Here is a 17347-nt window from a genome sequence, read left to right on the forward strand (position 1 = left end):
TTGTAAGTGAGGTTGACTGCATAAATCTTTTGAGTTTTGATCTTCATGGAATTATTTAATCAATTCCATCATCGCGCAGATTCTGTAGTTTAATCAATTTTCAATTAATTAGATTGCAATTTAATGATTTAATTCCACAGAGATTACACAGTGTCTTACATCATTATTAAAAATAGTTGGAAAAAAGACTTGACACGAAATTATTTATCAACAACGCAGAAGTTGATCCCCCGATCAGATCAGTTTTTTTTTTTTTGCCCCGTATTTCATTTACTTTGCTTTTTTCTAGTTCAGTCCTGTATGGGCTCAACCCTCCTTGCGGGGTATCTACAGGTCGAAAGTTTATAGATTAATTCTTGGTCTCCTTATATGCTTCACATATCACTCTTAATAATAGTATTCTTGATTTTCAGCAACCTAACTAGCGCTGTCAAAGAGCATTACGTATTCCAAGAAGTGATTCTTTGCACTTCAATACGACTTGTAGACTTTGTAATAAATATGTGACATATTTTTTACTAGAAATATTAATATGTATTAAAAAAACATAAAAAAAGATTGTGAATTTGTTTTTTTTTATATAATATCCAACACAAATATCGCCAATATTTTGATGTTTGTTCGAATTAATCCTCAGAGCGGAATATTCTTACAACTGCTGAAAAAGAAGTCAAACAAACTTTGAAACATCGACGATTTTTGTATAGAATACTATATAAAAATAAAAAAAAAACTAATAAACAATTTTTATTTTTTATTTACATAAGCCTTTTCAATTACTCTAAGAGAAATATTATTAAATTTAAAAAACTAAACAATGTGTTTAAGTCTTAATTCTTATAACACGAATAAAATTTAGTATAAAGCAAAAATAAACCAAAAAAAATCTTAACTTCATAATTGAACAATTCTAAGTATCTCAAATAAAAATCAAAATAATCGAAAGAACATGAAAAATATTTTCCTTATCCGTGTTAGAAAAGTAATTTTCTTATATTTTCATTTTATTTCATCTCACTTCAATTCTAATTCTAATATTCCCTGAAAGGACTGACACTGTTCAAGGATTTGCCAAACTTCAAAGTGATCTGTTGCGGTGGTGACGGTACAGTGGGGTGGGTGCTCGAGGCGATGGGTAAGAAAACAAAATAAATAACTAAACTTATTCAAAACAAAAAATCACATAAATTCCTTATTTCATTCTGAAACAAATGTTTTCGATTATAATTCGAAAATCATTACTCACTGCATTATCCTTTCAACATAGATTCCATCGATTTGGCGACGCAACCCGCTGTTGGCGTAATCCCACTGGGAACGGGTAACGACTTAGCACGTTGCTTACGCTGGGGCGGAGGTTACGAAGGCGAAAACATACCAAAACTGATGGATAAGATAAAGCGTTCCTCAACTGTAATGCTGGATCGTTGGAGTATTGAAGTTACAAACGCACCAATGGAGGAAATACCGAAACCAAGAGTAAGTCAAACCGCTATTTTATACTGATTAAGGCGCACAGAAAGCATAGTTGGATAATGTAACCATTTAATAAAGCCTGTACGTTAACGCAAAGCAATTAATTTTCCATAGAAAATTTATTGTCACTCATACGCCATGCAAATTCGTATGCGCCTTTTTTTGGTGTCCTTTTATTATAATATTGTCAGTGGCACTTTTATGTTACAATATTCCTTTTTTGCTTTTGCTCTAATTGAACATAAAGTTACAATGGCCAAAATCCAATTAGTCCGAAATCCATTTAATTGCATACACTTTGACAGCTTTGTGCTAAATGTGACCCTTTTGGCCATCTTCTGCTATTACTCGCACACTTTTTGCCTCTGTTTTAGTTATTGGTTAGCTCTTAACTTAGTTTATATTTGTTGTTCTCGCATAATGTATCCATATGGAATTGCATGAAGCTGGGCTCCAAACAAAAAGAACAATTTTAATTTATCCTGCAATGGTGTTTACAAAGCAATTTCGGGTTACGAGTTAATTGCTTGCAATTTAAAAGGATTTAAATTTGATGACAGTTTAGGCAAATAAGGATTCCAAATTAAAAAGTAAGCAGAAGACAATAGAAATACAAAACACATAACAGTTAAAGTTTATTTATGAAAGAAATTCGGTTGAAGAAAATCCTTAGAGATAAGGATTAAAAAAGCATTACTTAGAATTGAAAACGATTTTTCCTTACATTTTTATTTAATATTTTATTTTGTGTTGGAAATTTATTTTGCCATATTGCAAAAATGAGAAAAGCATTTTTTAATTAAAAGCAAAATAAATATAAACTGCATACAAAGAAATAAAATTGAAATTATAAACACAAAATTTAAAGGAAAATAATTACTCCAAAAAGTCAACCAAGAAGGAAAAAATATTTTTTCCATAGCACATGGAAGGAACATTCGCTGAACTCTATTATGCATAAAAAAATATGAAAAGGAAAGAATTGTTCCTTTGTCGTTGTTAATCCTTATAAAGGCATATGTGTTTTAATGGAAATAAATTATTTTTTTTTCGTACATTACAAAATGATAATATTTTCATTTACAACAGATATGTATATTATAAATACTTGGTATATAACCTTTTATTTTAGCATTAAAAATTTTTATTTCAATTTAATTAATTCCAAGGAAGATTTAGCTTGTCTAGAAGTAGATAATATACTTGAAAGGAATATATATATACTATCGGACAGTCAGGCTGCTTTAAAGTCGTTAAATTCAGTCCAATTTACAACTAGAAAATTCTTTGCCTGCTATTTCTAAATGAGATGTCGACGCAATTCAATATCTTAGGGATATTTTCGACAATTGCAAAGCAGACGAGCTCGCCAGACGGGGTGCTTCAGGAAACCACTCAAAACACCTAAACAATCTGGGCATATTGTTGACATCATACAAACTGTCACTGAGTTCTTTCTGTGCCGAACTTTTTAACAAAAGATGAAAGACTCTTCGATATACAGGCATCTTTACGTAATTTGGCCACACACAAATAAAAGAAAATCAGAGTTGCGCCTTAGAGATATCAGTCTTGCAGTAGGTTTACTTACAGGTCATTGCACTCTAGGCAGCTTTGTTAGGAGACTAAATCTCCCTTTAAACCATACCTGCCGCAGTTCTGGTGAGGGCGGTGAAAGTGCCTCCCACCTGCACTTTCATCGTGCGTGTCGCCGCCTCAACACTTTATGGGCTTCCTTTTTGAGGATCTGGACGAACTTCAGTAACTCTCGTTGAGTTTTGAGGATCTTGACGAAGTCATCATAAGATTTGCCAAAGGTTCTCGATAGTTTTAACCCTTGGATTTTTAATAATACGGTACACAATGGGCCTATAGGCCTAAGTGGATCCGCTTGGGTTCGCCGGAATAACCCGACCTAACCTAACCTAATCTAATTCAAAACATTTAACATGATACTTGCATAGACGATACCCCGTAGTTTGTCTTCAATTCTTTAAATGTCCTCTCTCTTTTCTTGTTAATCGTTCTTCACCATATTGAGCTTTTGGAAAAACACCAACGACTATTTTTCCTTGCTTGTACCATATCAGTATCAGAGTTGACGACATTAGAGTTAAACGTACTTGACTCAGCACACACTGGATCGGATTATCATATGTATCAAAAATTATCAAAAATTTAAAAAAGTCCCACCAGTCCTAGCAGACAACCTAGAACACCACAACACATCTCTACTTGAAATCTTATAATTAAAATAAAACATTTGTATGTATGAAACAAAACAAATTTTTTAAAAAAATTTTTCATAAAACCGATAACCATAACCCTGAATGAGACTCTTAAAGAATTTTACTCAAAAATTTGGAATTTGAATCGTAAATGGATCTACACGTAGATCAACTAAATCAAAATGGTAATGAAAACACCAGTGAGGGTAAAACCATCAGGAGAGTATTTAAAAATGAATGGATTCCGCGGATTTGAAATCTAAAATTTCATATATTGTAGACTCCAATACAAGAATATATAAAACTTAAATAAGAATTAATTGCACGTACAGAAAATAATTAAGTAAAAATCTTGATTATTCCCATACCTAGATTAAAATGTTAACAGAGAAATAATGTTTGTTATTTTTTAATGTAATTAGACATAAATTAAAAAATAAAATACTAAGAAAATATATGCAAAATATTGCACAAAAAATGCAATATTTTTTGTTACTATTAAGTTTTGATGCCCACCAAATGAGCAAAACTTCAATCGCGTAAAGACATTTTTTGAATTTACACTAAAAAATTGTCAATTGGCCCAGTATATAGCAAGACAAAATTTTTTTTTTCTCAGATGTTATCGAAATTTTTATCGAACTGTTATCAATTTGTTATCGATTTATTATCAACTTATTATAGAATCAATACAGTTATCGAAATGTTTTTAGATAATTTTAAACAATAAAATCGATAACATCTCCTAATTATTGATATTTTCGCTCTTTTTAGTTGTGGATCACAAAAAAAAAAACCGTATATTGCTTGCTTACCACAAATCCAGTGTAGGTACAGTGGAGTAGAACTTTTTTTCTTCAGTCTTTTTTCAATTTTGAACTCAGATGTTACCGAATTTTTTTTCATTATGTACTATTTGACAATTGTTAACAATTTAATATATTATAGGGTTCATATATTACCTATTTTTTGATATATTCGCCCTTATCAGGTGTGCATCTCGACTAAAAAACGATATATTGCTTGCTTACAACAAACTTTACTTTAAGAACGATAAATTCTTTTAAAGTTTATTTTATATGAAAGATTTTTTATATTTTTAGGTGACATAATCCCCAAAGTCATTTTATTTTTTATTCAGTTATTCAAGATTTAATAGCAAATGCAATTTTATTTTATTAAAAAACATGTTCTACCTCTGACATTCCCACTTGATTGTTGACAAGAAAATTTTGTGTTCTTACATTTTGTAAATCAAAATTCAATTAAATGAATTCCTCTTTGCAATTCCAGGTCACACTACATTCGAATATGCAAAAAGTCTTTGAATTATCGCAAAGTGTTGTCGTTGAAAAATCCTTGATTGAGAGATTTGAAGAAATTCATCGCAGCACAAGTGCAACAATAAACGGTGGCAAAATAGCCAGTAGCGATGGCATGAATAATGCAACTGCGGCAGCCTCAACTACATCCATGAATTCTACCATAACAACAGCAACCGAATATGCCAGAAATGCCATCAACAACTGCAATCGAACTACAAAAAGCATATCAATGTCGACATTTGAAACAAAACGCATACAAAAAACATTAACAACACTAAGTAACAGCAGCAACAGCAGCTGCAGCAGCACAAGTACAAATTTGAAACAGCAACAAGAAAAACATGAACAGCAAATGTCACCTACAGATGTTGCACCTAAGCACACACAGCGGCAATGCGATGCTGTTAATTTTGCAGATAGAGATATTGTCGATGCAAGTGCGGATACGGAAATGAAGGCAAATATAAACGCGGATGCTGATGGTGATGCTGATAAACGCAATTTCAACAGCAACAATTGCAACGATAATCACATAAATATTGAGAATAGCACCACTGATGATGTACAACGTATTGCTTTGTCTTTGAATTTAACAAAAGTTGATGACATATCAGTCAAAGCAACAGAATTAACCCCGAGTGAAACATCTATAAGTCCATTATCTCCAATAATAATGTTTCCAACACCAACCGATGTCAGAACATCAACTGACATAATACCAGCAACAGAAATTACCACTGCTGCTACTACTGTCGCTTTCTGTTTAGGCGATAATAATGGCAACAACAGTGCCGAGGCAACCGATGGCAAACCGTCACCGAGCTGTTCACCTTCGACCAGCAAGACATTCAACATTCCTATACAGAAACCAGCAACTGTTAAAGTGCAATCAGACAAGGACTGCACTGTGCCCTACAATATCATCAATAATTACTTTTCAGTCGGTGTGGTAAGTATAATTCAGTTTCACAATTTTACCTGCTCAAGCAGAAAATAATGCACGATTGGCATAGTAAGCAGAATCCGATTAGGATGCAATTAAGTTGATTCCTTATTTAAGATTCTCCGTTAAAAGGCGCCTGTAAACATTCCCGCAAGTGTCATATGTGGTTTGGTGTGGTAGTGCTGAAGCACTCATAGTACGAAATGGAATTTGCATTGAATTACTTGAAAGTTACCAGGAGTATTAATTATTTAGTGACTTGGTTTGCTACCTCTGAAAGTGCTTTAAGTAAAGTACGAATTCAGGGTTTGAAAACGACGTAAACATTTCAAAGGAGCCGCCCGAAATTGCAACATCTTTCTCAGTGTCATATGGCTTCCATGGCTGTACTTTGAAATTCCATTAACGGCAGACTGTTCAAAGTACTATCACAGATATGCGAAAGAAAATTTAATTTTAAAAATTGCTCTCCTATGGAATTGGTTTTTCCATCATAGACATTTATCCATTTAACTAGGCATTACTTTTTAAAAAATATTGCACATTGGAGAGAAGTGTCAAAAGCATATTGTCGATAGCCCAAAGCTTTGATTGTTTCAACTTTGAAATATTAGTTTTGCAAATAAAAACAAATAAATGTTAGTTTTCTATTTGGTATAGTTTCGTTTTAATCCTATACCGTTTTCAATTGGTTAATTTGGGAAAACTTTTTCAATCCAGATTCATTTTTAGTGTGATTTTCATTTTCGATTGGTAAATCTCGAGCAAAATGTATAACACTTGAAATTAACTTCTAACACTCTAGATATTTTGACAGAGTAGCAAAATTACCCTGAAATTAATAGCTGTTTTATATGACTTGACAAATAAAGTGTGATTTGATTTGATAAATGTATTTTTGAGAAATATATATATCTCTTAACACTATTACAAAAGTATTAGATTACTCTAAAAATGTTCGACTGTGCAACAAAAGATCGAGAATAAATCTACCTTGAATCTATTCAACAAGCCATTAACTAACACATTAGACTATTTTTGGAATATATATAAACTGATATGTATTCCTAGAAGCGAATACTATTATACCTGTTATATAAAATACTCTGGCTAAAATTCGCTATTAAGGCTTCAAATTTGTTGATATAAAAATAACTTCAATTAATCGAAACTACAGAAATGATATACTCGTATATAATTTTTCCTAAACATATTTTTTAAAAGCGATAAAAAACATGAAAACTAAATAGAAGGTTACCTAAGAAAACTGCTCGGAAAAACACTCTGAATTAAAACAAGTTTAATACCTTTCGAGTGAAAGTCATAATATCCCTCTTCCAGTAGTTGCGATAAAAGCTTTCACTCCAATTATATTCATTTAGTCGAAATCTAAGTTGGATTGTTACAAATATACATATACGAAAATTTTTTTTTAAATAAAAAAAATAAACTAAATTATTTTTTTATTATTTTAAAAATAGTATAATAAAAACTAAAATTAATAAAATAATATAAAAACAATAAATTTTAAATTGAAGCAAATAATCAAAAATTTATTTGAAGTGGCGGTTTCAGTCGTATATTAAATTCGTGAAAAATCTGAAATATTTTTGATATTGACCATTTGATTTTATTTTGACAGAATATGATTCACTTTCTGAATCAAATGCAATGTCTCTGCGAATGAAAATCTTAATGTTATTTTTTTTTGCTGAAAATGACGCGTCTTATGACGAAAAGAAACTATTTAAAAATAAGAAGGGTTTTCATAACAAAATATAATATGTCTAAGCTACTAATTTCCAACATTAGTTACATTTCTCTACTGCACCAATTTCGAAACCGTGATAGCTATATTTATCATTAATAGTTTTTAATACCTCGATCCAACTGGGGAACCATGGTAGAAGATTGAATATCCCTTTCCATCATACCTATCACAGCTATAGGAAAGAGGATGAGAGTGCTTCTCATCTATTCTGTATTTGTCCAGCTCATACACGACGGCAACTCAACAGTTAAGGAACTCCCTATCTTGTGAATCTTTAGAAATTACAAGACCTCTCATTAGGTTTTAAACTCTAAGTTTTCCTTTATACCTATATGGTGGCCTAAATGGATTCCGCAAGTATTGCCGGGGTTAACCCAACCTAAGCTAATACCTCGATCCACACTTGGTTTTAACAACAGTTAACGATATCTTGCCAACAAATAATTTGAAAAATTTTATTCAATTCAGAAGAAGCTTCAGCCTCTCTCCTCGCTACGTCCCTAATCATATATTAAGTATAAAGTTTTAATAGTAACTTTATTATTGGAAATTGTTTGTGTGTCTTAATAGAAGCCCGAAAATTGAATTTTTAATGAACTTGAATTAAATGCCAAAATATTTTTGAAAAGTATATAAAGTGAATCACTTCAAAACATGGCATATTGAGTGTTTTATTTCTGAGTTAAAGAATGTCCTTCAACTAAGTAATTTCGTTTAAGCACTTACGATGCATAAATAAATTTTAATTCAATCAGTCACTCAAAATTATTCGAAAACCTTTTCAAAATAGACAAAAGTGAATCGTAGCGAACGTGATTTGCAAACTAATTTCACAGCGTCGCTCCAAATAGCCTACGGTTGAGAACGCCTTTTGCATGGGAAGCACTACCCACAAAGGATAGTGGCGCAAAGGCAAGGAAACAAAAAATGGAATTTCACCTGGCGGACTATAAAGTTCCTGAAAACGTACAGCGAAGTTTGCAAAAGTTTTGCAAAATTATTTTTTATTATTATTATTTTAAATTTTTATTATTATTCCCACTACAAAATTCAACAAAACTAAAGTTTAAAAAAATTTGTTTGCTTATTTCACTTAATCACAAAGAACTTTACTCTACTTGACATTTACATTTACGTCAATGAGAATACGGGCTAATTATGAATTAATAAATGTCATAAAGGACTAAAATGTTTGCTCTACTTTTCTTTTCTTCCGTCAATCAATTCTAACCTTTGCGGGTAAACACAAAAATCTGGCATCACATTTTTTTTTGCTGATGCTGTTTGGTTTCCTTATTTAATGCAGAAAAAATGCCCAAAGGATCTTTTCGAAGCGCGTGAGCGTGAAATTAAATTTGCACCGACTTTTCACCTACAGAATTCCATTCTACTACGCCTACTGGTTAGTTTGGAAAATGTAACTATTTTAAATCATATTTTCATTGCAGCGCCTTGAGTTTATAAAAATATTTTATATTCTTCACGTATTACCAATTTAAAATGTTATTGCAAAAATAATGAATTTTTATGAAACCTCCTACATCTTACTAAAATGTTAGAGATTATGAAGAATTTATAAGCAGAGAACGTAAAATTCTCAAGATGATATAATTAAACTAATTAACAAAATTTTATGCTCAAATCAGTGACGTAGCTAAAATTAAGTGCATGGGGAATATACCAGAAAATTGGTAGTATCATTGCGCGTTGTTAACATATCTGTAGATATATTGTAAATTGGATATTTGTTGTCCTCTAACTTCTTTTTGATACACTATTATTTCAAGTCAGAATAAGTGCCTTCAAACAAATAAGCAGAATTTATGCACCCAAATATAAAAACATATTAACACTATATATACAAGTACCTTACAGGCTCTTACTATTGAGATATGTGTTCGTTTTGATGGTACAGAGAATATAATAAGATCTATATCTATAAGTGTAGAAATAATTAAGCAGCAAATAATATATTTTTTAGCTAAAAACTGTCCAAGGACCGATATGACATACTGTACTTAAAATGTGGCAAAGCTTTGCTGGATACCTGGTCATGTTAGTGCTGACAGTATACTAGAAGCCACAAATATCAGTCATGAAATAAAAAAAGAAACTCTATTAAAATAGTAAATATAATTAAAATTATTTTAGTATGACCATGAAAAAAAGTTGATGGTTTTATTAAAGGTGAAGCTCTCTTTTAAAGGTTTAAATTTGGTTATGTGGAAATTTATGAACGTTAATTATCCTAAACATATACGAGGCTATTGAAATGAACATCTTTCATCTAAAATCAGTTAAATGATGCAATTTTCAAGACCATTTGCTAAATAAATTTAGCAGCAATCAGAACTTTATCAAAAATTTTAGACAGTAATAAAACGATGGAGTCAAACCATATTGCTATTCAAAACAAAGCTTGCTTAGCAATACAGAGCCAGGACAACTGGCTGGTTTTCTCAAGAAATATCTTCAACTCCATTACTATCTCAACAGTATTCCTATATACTCAATAATATATACTATTAACTGTTAGAATGCCAACCTTGAGTATTTCTGGGACGATATATGTTATTCAGATTTCAAACAAACTTTTATTTTAATATGATACTTTGACCTTTTCATTAGGTCAAAAATATAGTATTATTTCAATGGTCACATTTAATGGTCTACAGCACATATCGTTTTGGATATTTATTTTCAAAGCATCAGGAAAATGCAATATCAACAACTCAAATATGGTGGTGATAAATCACATGATCGTAATGACAAATTCACATTACTAGAAACTAATAATACTTAATAAATAAACTAATATACCCAATAAGTTTCTCCAACAACAAAATAAAAGCAGGACGTATTGTGCAGCTTGAGGTACCGTCCGTTCAATCATATACGTCCTATATCCATATCTTCACTTGTATTCTATAAAACAAATTGCCTGTGTACTGTATTTTAAGTATGAGGGATAGACTCATACTTAAAAATATTTTTTTACTTTAATAAGTGTACCAATTTTATTCGTTAACTTATCTACTCATCAATAAATTATCCTCAGTACACTTTAATACGTGTACCAATTTTATTCTTTAACTTATCCACTCATCGATAAACGATCCTCAGTACTGAAGAAAGTTGGATGTTGGTTAAACGATCCTCAGTATTGAAGAAAGTTGTATGTGGAAAATATTCACTATTCTTATACTAAGTTTTTGCATGTTCAGCGATTGTTGAACGATTCATATTATAAAATGTAAGTAGGAAATTTCAACATAAGAATTATTACACATAAAAAATAGCTCTTCGAATTAGTTAAATATACAATATCTATAAAGCATTGATGACAAATTTACTTTGTCTACATTTATTAGTTAAGTAATTGACTATTAAATGTTATATAAAATATTTTAAAGTTTGAATCCACGTATCTATAAAAAATAATGAAGCAATGAAATTAAGTGTTTTTACTTTAATATACTTTGGACATCAAACAGTTCACATATAATAGAACCAAAATTATTTATTTTTACTAAAAAAAATTAATTTTTTTTTTTAGTAAAATTTAAATATTAATATTATATACTGAATATATATTAAAGTTATAATTCTCATAAATTAAATAAGAGGTAAAAGAAGTATAATTAAAATTTGGTTTTATACAAATAAAGATTATGAAGTTAAAACCATGTTTCCTCATTTAAACTTAATTTCCATCGAAATTAAGATTTACCAAGGTCAAATAATATTGGATAATTATTCATTTAAAATCATAGCGCTTGCATAAGCTCTGAAAATAATTAGCATTTATTTTTTAAATATATACCGCGTTAAAAGAAATAATATTGCTAGATTTATCTGGATTCACAAAAGACTAGTTTGTCTATTCCCTCTCTAAAGTAATTGTTTTTAGATTTAAAGTTATTTTTTTTCTAAAGAAGCTTCAATTATTATTTTAAGTCATGGTATTAGTTTAAGCAAATATGAATTATTATAAAAAAAAAAAACGTGAAAATTAAGTATACTTTAACATTGTGTTAATAATTCAAATTTAAGTGGTTTCAGTTCAATCTACTTACTTGCAGTCATAAAATTAAATATAGACATTTAAGCTACTAAATTTTTGCAAAGTCCACTGATAATATCTAAAGCTATTGTTTTATAGTCAGCCACAAAACTCACTTAATTTAAAAATTTATTTAATATCTGAAATTTCTTACAAAATATTACTCATATCAGTTCAAAATAGATTCTTTGTCATACGTATAAAATTTTTTAATTATACCTAATTAACGCAAATGCATGTATACTTTAGTATTTTTCTCTATTAAATGAATTTGACTACTAGTAATTGAATATTATATTCAAACTCAAGATATTTCTTGCTTCATATCTATAAAGCTTCAAAGAAATTTTTTCATTTAGACCACATAAAATATCAAAAATCAAGTATCAAAGTTTTAAAAATTCATTTTTAATAAATATCTTGTTATCTTGCTTTTATACTCTTGAATCTCCAAAAGACTTAGCCCTACATTCCCAACAGACTTGCTAAATATTTTTATTCTAATATACTAAAATTCTTCACCTTACTGCCATTTTCTGTAAAACAGATGCAATTGTAAACAAATATTCCACAAAAAATAACAAAAAATACTCTTGAATAACTTTAATTATAATTAAAAATATTTTTTTAAATTGAAATATATATAAAATATATAATATATATGAAATAAAAATAAAAATAATATATATGAAATATATATGAAAGCCTTAATTATAAAAAATAGTTTTTATACAATATATAATAAATATTTAATTTAAATATTTAATAAATATTTAATAAATAATTATTAATAATTTTTTATAAGAGCTCTATATATATAAACCCACAAATAAATTTTTCCTTTAAGGCCACAATATTAAAAATTCGGTATTAACTAGACTTTTGATAATTATATTTTTATATAATTTTGTTAAATAATATTTTTTTAATATATAATATTTTAAAAATGCATATACATATATTTTTAAAATATTATATATTAATAGTATAAGTCAGTATTCCTAGACTTTTGGTAATTATACTTATATATGACTTTAATTATAAAAAATATTTTTTATATAATATTTAATAATTTTTAAAGGAGTATAAAATAAATAAATACATAAAGTAGTTTTAATCTATTCCTTTCCCATTTATGTTTTAATTTTCTGTAGCACAACTGCAAATAATAGACGAAAATATTTTTAATTAAAAAATTAAAATTCCTTATTTAAAATATAACTTTTCTATTTCGTTTTATTTTAAAATTAATTAGCATAAATTTATTTAATTATATTTTTTTATTCTCCTGCCAACACTGCACATTGCACGTAGCAATTCAACGGATTGCACCGCATGACAAACCCGTTCACCGAGCTCAATTGCTTAATTATGTAGTTGAAGTGAACAGTTTGCGCCTAAAATGCCTCAACACAAAACAAAGCACACAGCAACACCGCACAATACCAACAAAAAGCAGTGAAGTGCCTCTTACACGTGCTGTGTGGGTTAATTTGGAATTCATTTTTTTCCTTAGTTTTGCTTGTTTGGTTTCTGCGTACTTGGCAGCTCTAGACTGTTGAGCATCCCGCTGTTTACACCTTTGCACTGTAAATATAGGAGCTTATGTGTTTGAATTCTGAATTCTTCACAAGGATTCGACGAGTTCGCCACTTTGTTTGTTTATTTTTGTAAATAAAAATGTATGTGCGAATTTTGTCATTTTGCAAGCTTCGCTATTTTGTGTAAGTTTTCACGCCTTTCTTTGCACTAGCGGGTGAGGCGTGGGCTGTGATATCAGACTGACGTCGCATGCAGGTAACCAATATTTTGTTCATTTAATACTCAGCGGTTGGTAAAAGCGCACACGAGTACAAATTTTTTAATATCTCATTTTGCATTATGCAAAGTGCTAAGATTGTCTTAAATGTATTCATTTGCGCGTACAAACATTTCCTTTCACGCTGTTAGCCTTCATGTCATTGGGATTTACTTCCATTGGAGCATTTAATGGGTTGTGTAAATAACCGTTTTGTGGTTCAAGTCCCACTGACGTTTAGTCTATCATTACGTTAACACTGATACCGATACTAACAAAATGAAAGTGTTATAAACCTAAGATTCCATATTCATTTATGAAGTATAATGTGGGGCACACGATAGATATATAAGAAATTATATCAAAAAATTATTAATTATATCAAAAAACCTCAAAATATATAATATTTCGAAAATTATAAAATTTTTCTTTTCTGCACTTATATATATATTTTTCCAGATGATAAAAATTGGCTTTAAATACCAATGAAAACATGGAAGTCAAGATTCCATAACTCGAATTTCTATAACTCGAATTTTCTGCAAATCGAACTAAAAAGAGTGCAACAGGGTTTTAGAGAGCAAATTACATAAAATAACTCGAGTTATGTTTCCATAACTCAAACTCGAATTTCACTACACTCAAATAAATATTTTTTTCCGTGCCGATAGAATTATGGGAAAGTGCATTTTATAGGTCGAATTTTGTTTTAAGTATTAATCCATATAAGTGTTAGGGGAAGTCCCTTTTCCAAAATCAAATGTTTAATTTTTTCTTTCTTATGTTGCTTGTTTGTGCAAATGCCAGTCGCTGGCAACGTAGTTTAAAATAAATAAAATAACTTCCAATGCTACTCTTAACAATTATTATATTGAGCTTGACAATGAATTTCGTACATCAACCTGTCCTACAGATGACGACATTATTGAGAATTATAGCTCTGAATTAGTGGATCCGATTCTAAGCGCAACGGAAAGTGATGATGAGGGTTCGATGAATGAAATTGTTCATCAACCTTCCAAGAATGAAATAGAAAATTTATTCAAAATTCTGATTTTTTTTTTTTTGCAAACGAATGATATTACAACTTATGATATAGTTGATAAGCCGTATAAAGATAAGACTTGAAATAAATTGGAATCGCTTTTTATTGAAAATAAGAAAAAAAAATTAAAATTGTAAACACTAATTTCTGAATATTTTACTTCACTGTAACTTCTGTTTTGTATTTAATTTCAAATAAAAAAAATATCTTAAGATGTAATTCTAGTTTCTTTTAAATTAAAATCAAAAAAGTAAAATAATTCTCTAAGTCTCCATAAGTCGAACCCCTTCTTTGCAAAATGGTAATTCGAGTTATGAAAGTTTGACTGTGTACTGATTTACATGCCCTAAAATCGATATAAACCAATTATTTATATACAGCAAACATTATTATAATTTATTATATTTATAATAAACATTATTATATTTATTATTATAATTTATTATAATAATTAAATAAGTTTTTAGGAATTATTTCCGATTTCGATTTTTCCTATTTGCATTAGTTTCGGAAACGATTGGTGGACCAAAGTGAACCACACTTTCATATGCAAAACATAATAACATAATATCACTTTGTTTCGTTACATGTAGTATTATATCTATATTAGGGTGGCCGTTATTTACGAATGTGTTCAAATTCTAGATGCCACCCCCTAAATTTATTCGAATACTCAAAAAACTACTAAATGTGAAGTTTTAGACTATTCGGATAATGTTTAGAGGTCGCTCATCGACCTTAAACTTCGGAAAAATGCCATTTTTTCACTTTTTTCAAATTTCTTCGCTCCCATCTCGCGTATTTTTCACCTTTGACTATTTGTACCAAATTAATATTATTCTTTACCATATTAGCTTTCAAATAAGGTAAAAATCAATCAATTTCGACGACAATTAACTAAATTATTACTAAAACAAGAAATCATACTAGACGTTTATTGAAGCTTTCAAGAGCAGCATAAATATGGGAGTAAATACGAGTACGTATGAGCGAAAGCACAGTTTCTTGGACACAAAATGGTACAATATAATATTTAAAGAAAATCAAATACTTCCACATTATATATAATTGTCCACACTTGATTTGAATAATATGCACAAAATAGATTAATAAATATAATAAAAGGAAAGGAGTCCTTAAGTAAACAGAAGAAATTCTCTTAGGTGTTAAGGATGAAATAACAACTTTTTGTTACAAAGAACTACAAAAATCAATTTGCAGAGAAGACTATAAAGAACTATTGGAACTAGTTATCATCTCTTTGGGAGAAAGTTCATCACCAATATTCCGTGACCCTGGACCAATGCACCATGCTCGTTGGATGTCCAAACCCCTTTACTGTTTAAAGATATATTTATTTCGAAATGAGTTCATCTTTCGAAGAGCAAAAGCTAAAAGAAATCTGTTTGTTCATAATACATGTTTACGTAAAATATTGGTTCAAATGTGTTATAGCATCAGAAGCAGCTTACAAAGATTTTTGTTTTATAAAAGAAATGTATAATTATAGATGTATTGATAAGACAATATCTGAGCCTGCTATTAAGAAGATGTGTAACCATTTATGGTATTTATGAGATGAATGCATTGGTCTATCATTTTTTGATGACAACATTCCAATTAAAATTATAAAAAGTATGGTAAATACGTTAAAAAAAATTATATCAATGAATGTTGAAGTAGATAGTGGTGATAAAATGAAAGCCACGACAATGTGGACGATATTAAAAAAGACGGAGAAAAACGAATTCTTTTGAAGATGGAGAATGTAACCGATTTTTTATCGAAATCACTAGAGGATTTTGTGACAGCCAATACCATTAACTTTTTTAAGCGATTAAATATAAATACAGATTTCTTGAACCTAGAACCAGAAAAATGGAACCAACATACAGATTATGTACACGCGTTAAAAATTGTTCACAGTATAAGACCTGTTAATGATACGGCGGAGCGAGGAGTAAAACTTTTCGAAGAATTTAATAGAGCCCTTGGTAAAAATGAGCAAAATAAACAATATTTATTGCAAGTAATAACAGATTATAGAAAGACTTTTAAAATGTATACTAAAACAGTTTTGTCAAATAATAAATAAATATAATATTTTTTTTAAATAAATTACTTAAGGACTCCTTTCCTTTTATTATATTTATTAATCTATTTTGTGCATATTATTCAAATCAAGTGTGGACAATTATATATAATGAGGAAGTATTTGATTTTCTTTAAATATTATATTGTACCATTTTGTGTCCAAGAAACTATACTTTCGCTCATACGTACTCGTATTTACTCCCATATTTATGCTGCTCTTGAAAGCTTCAATAAACGTCTAGTATGATTTCTTGTTTTAGTAATAATTTAGTTAATTGTGGACGAAATTGATTGATTTTTACCTTATTTGAAAGCTAATATGGTAAAGAATAATATTAATTGGTATTAATTGGTACAAATAGTCAAAGGTGAAAAATACGCGAGATGGGAGCGAAGAAATTTGAAAAAAGTGAAAAAAAAGGCATTTTTCCGAAGTTTAAGGTCGATGAGCGACCTCTAAACATTATCCGAATAGTCTAAAACTTCACATTTAGTAGTTTTTTGAGTATACGAATAAATTTAGGGGGTGGCATCTAAAATTCGAACACATTTTTTTGCCCCCATACATATAACGGCCACCCTAATATATATATATCATATATAT

General features: G+C 29.4%; 1 protein-coding gene across 1 annotated transcript in view; it reads left to right on the forward strand.

Moving 5' to 3' along the window:
* The window catches only part of LOC119684202 (diacylglycerol kinase 1), a gene marked incomplete at its 5' end in the record, with an annotated part of 96126 nt that overhangs the window by 34012 nt on the left and 44767 nt on the right, over nt 1–17347 (forward strand). Inside the window, 3 exon segments of the mRNA XM_038098190.1 lie at nt 1049–1135; nt 1268–1479; nt 4998–5978. Of these exon segments, the coding sequence (XP_037954118.1) occupies nt 1049–1135; nt 1268–1479; nt 4998–5978 (1280 nt within the window).

This window comes from Teleopsis dalmanni, chromosome 2 (genome assembly GCF_002237135.1).
Source record: "Teleopsis dalmanni isolate 2A chromosome 2, ASM223713v2, whole genome shotgun sequence".
Lineage (NCBI taxonomy): Eukaryota > Metazoa > Arthropoda > Insecta > Diptera > Diopsidae > Teleopsis > Teleopsis dalmanni.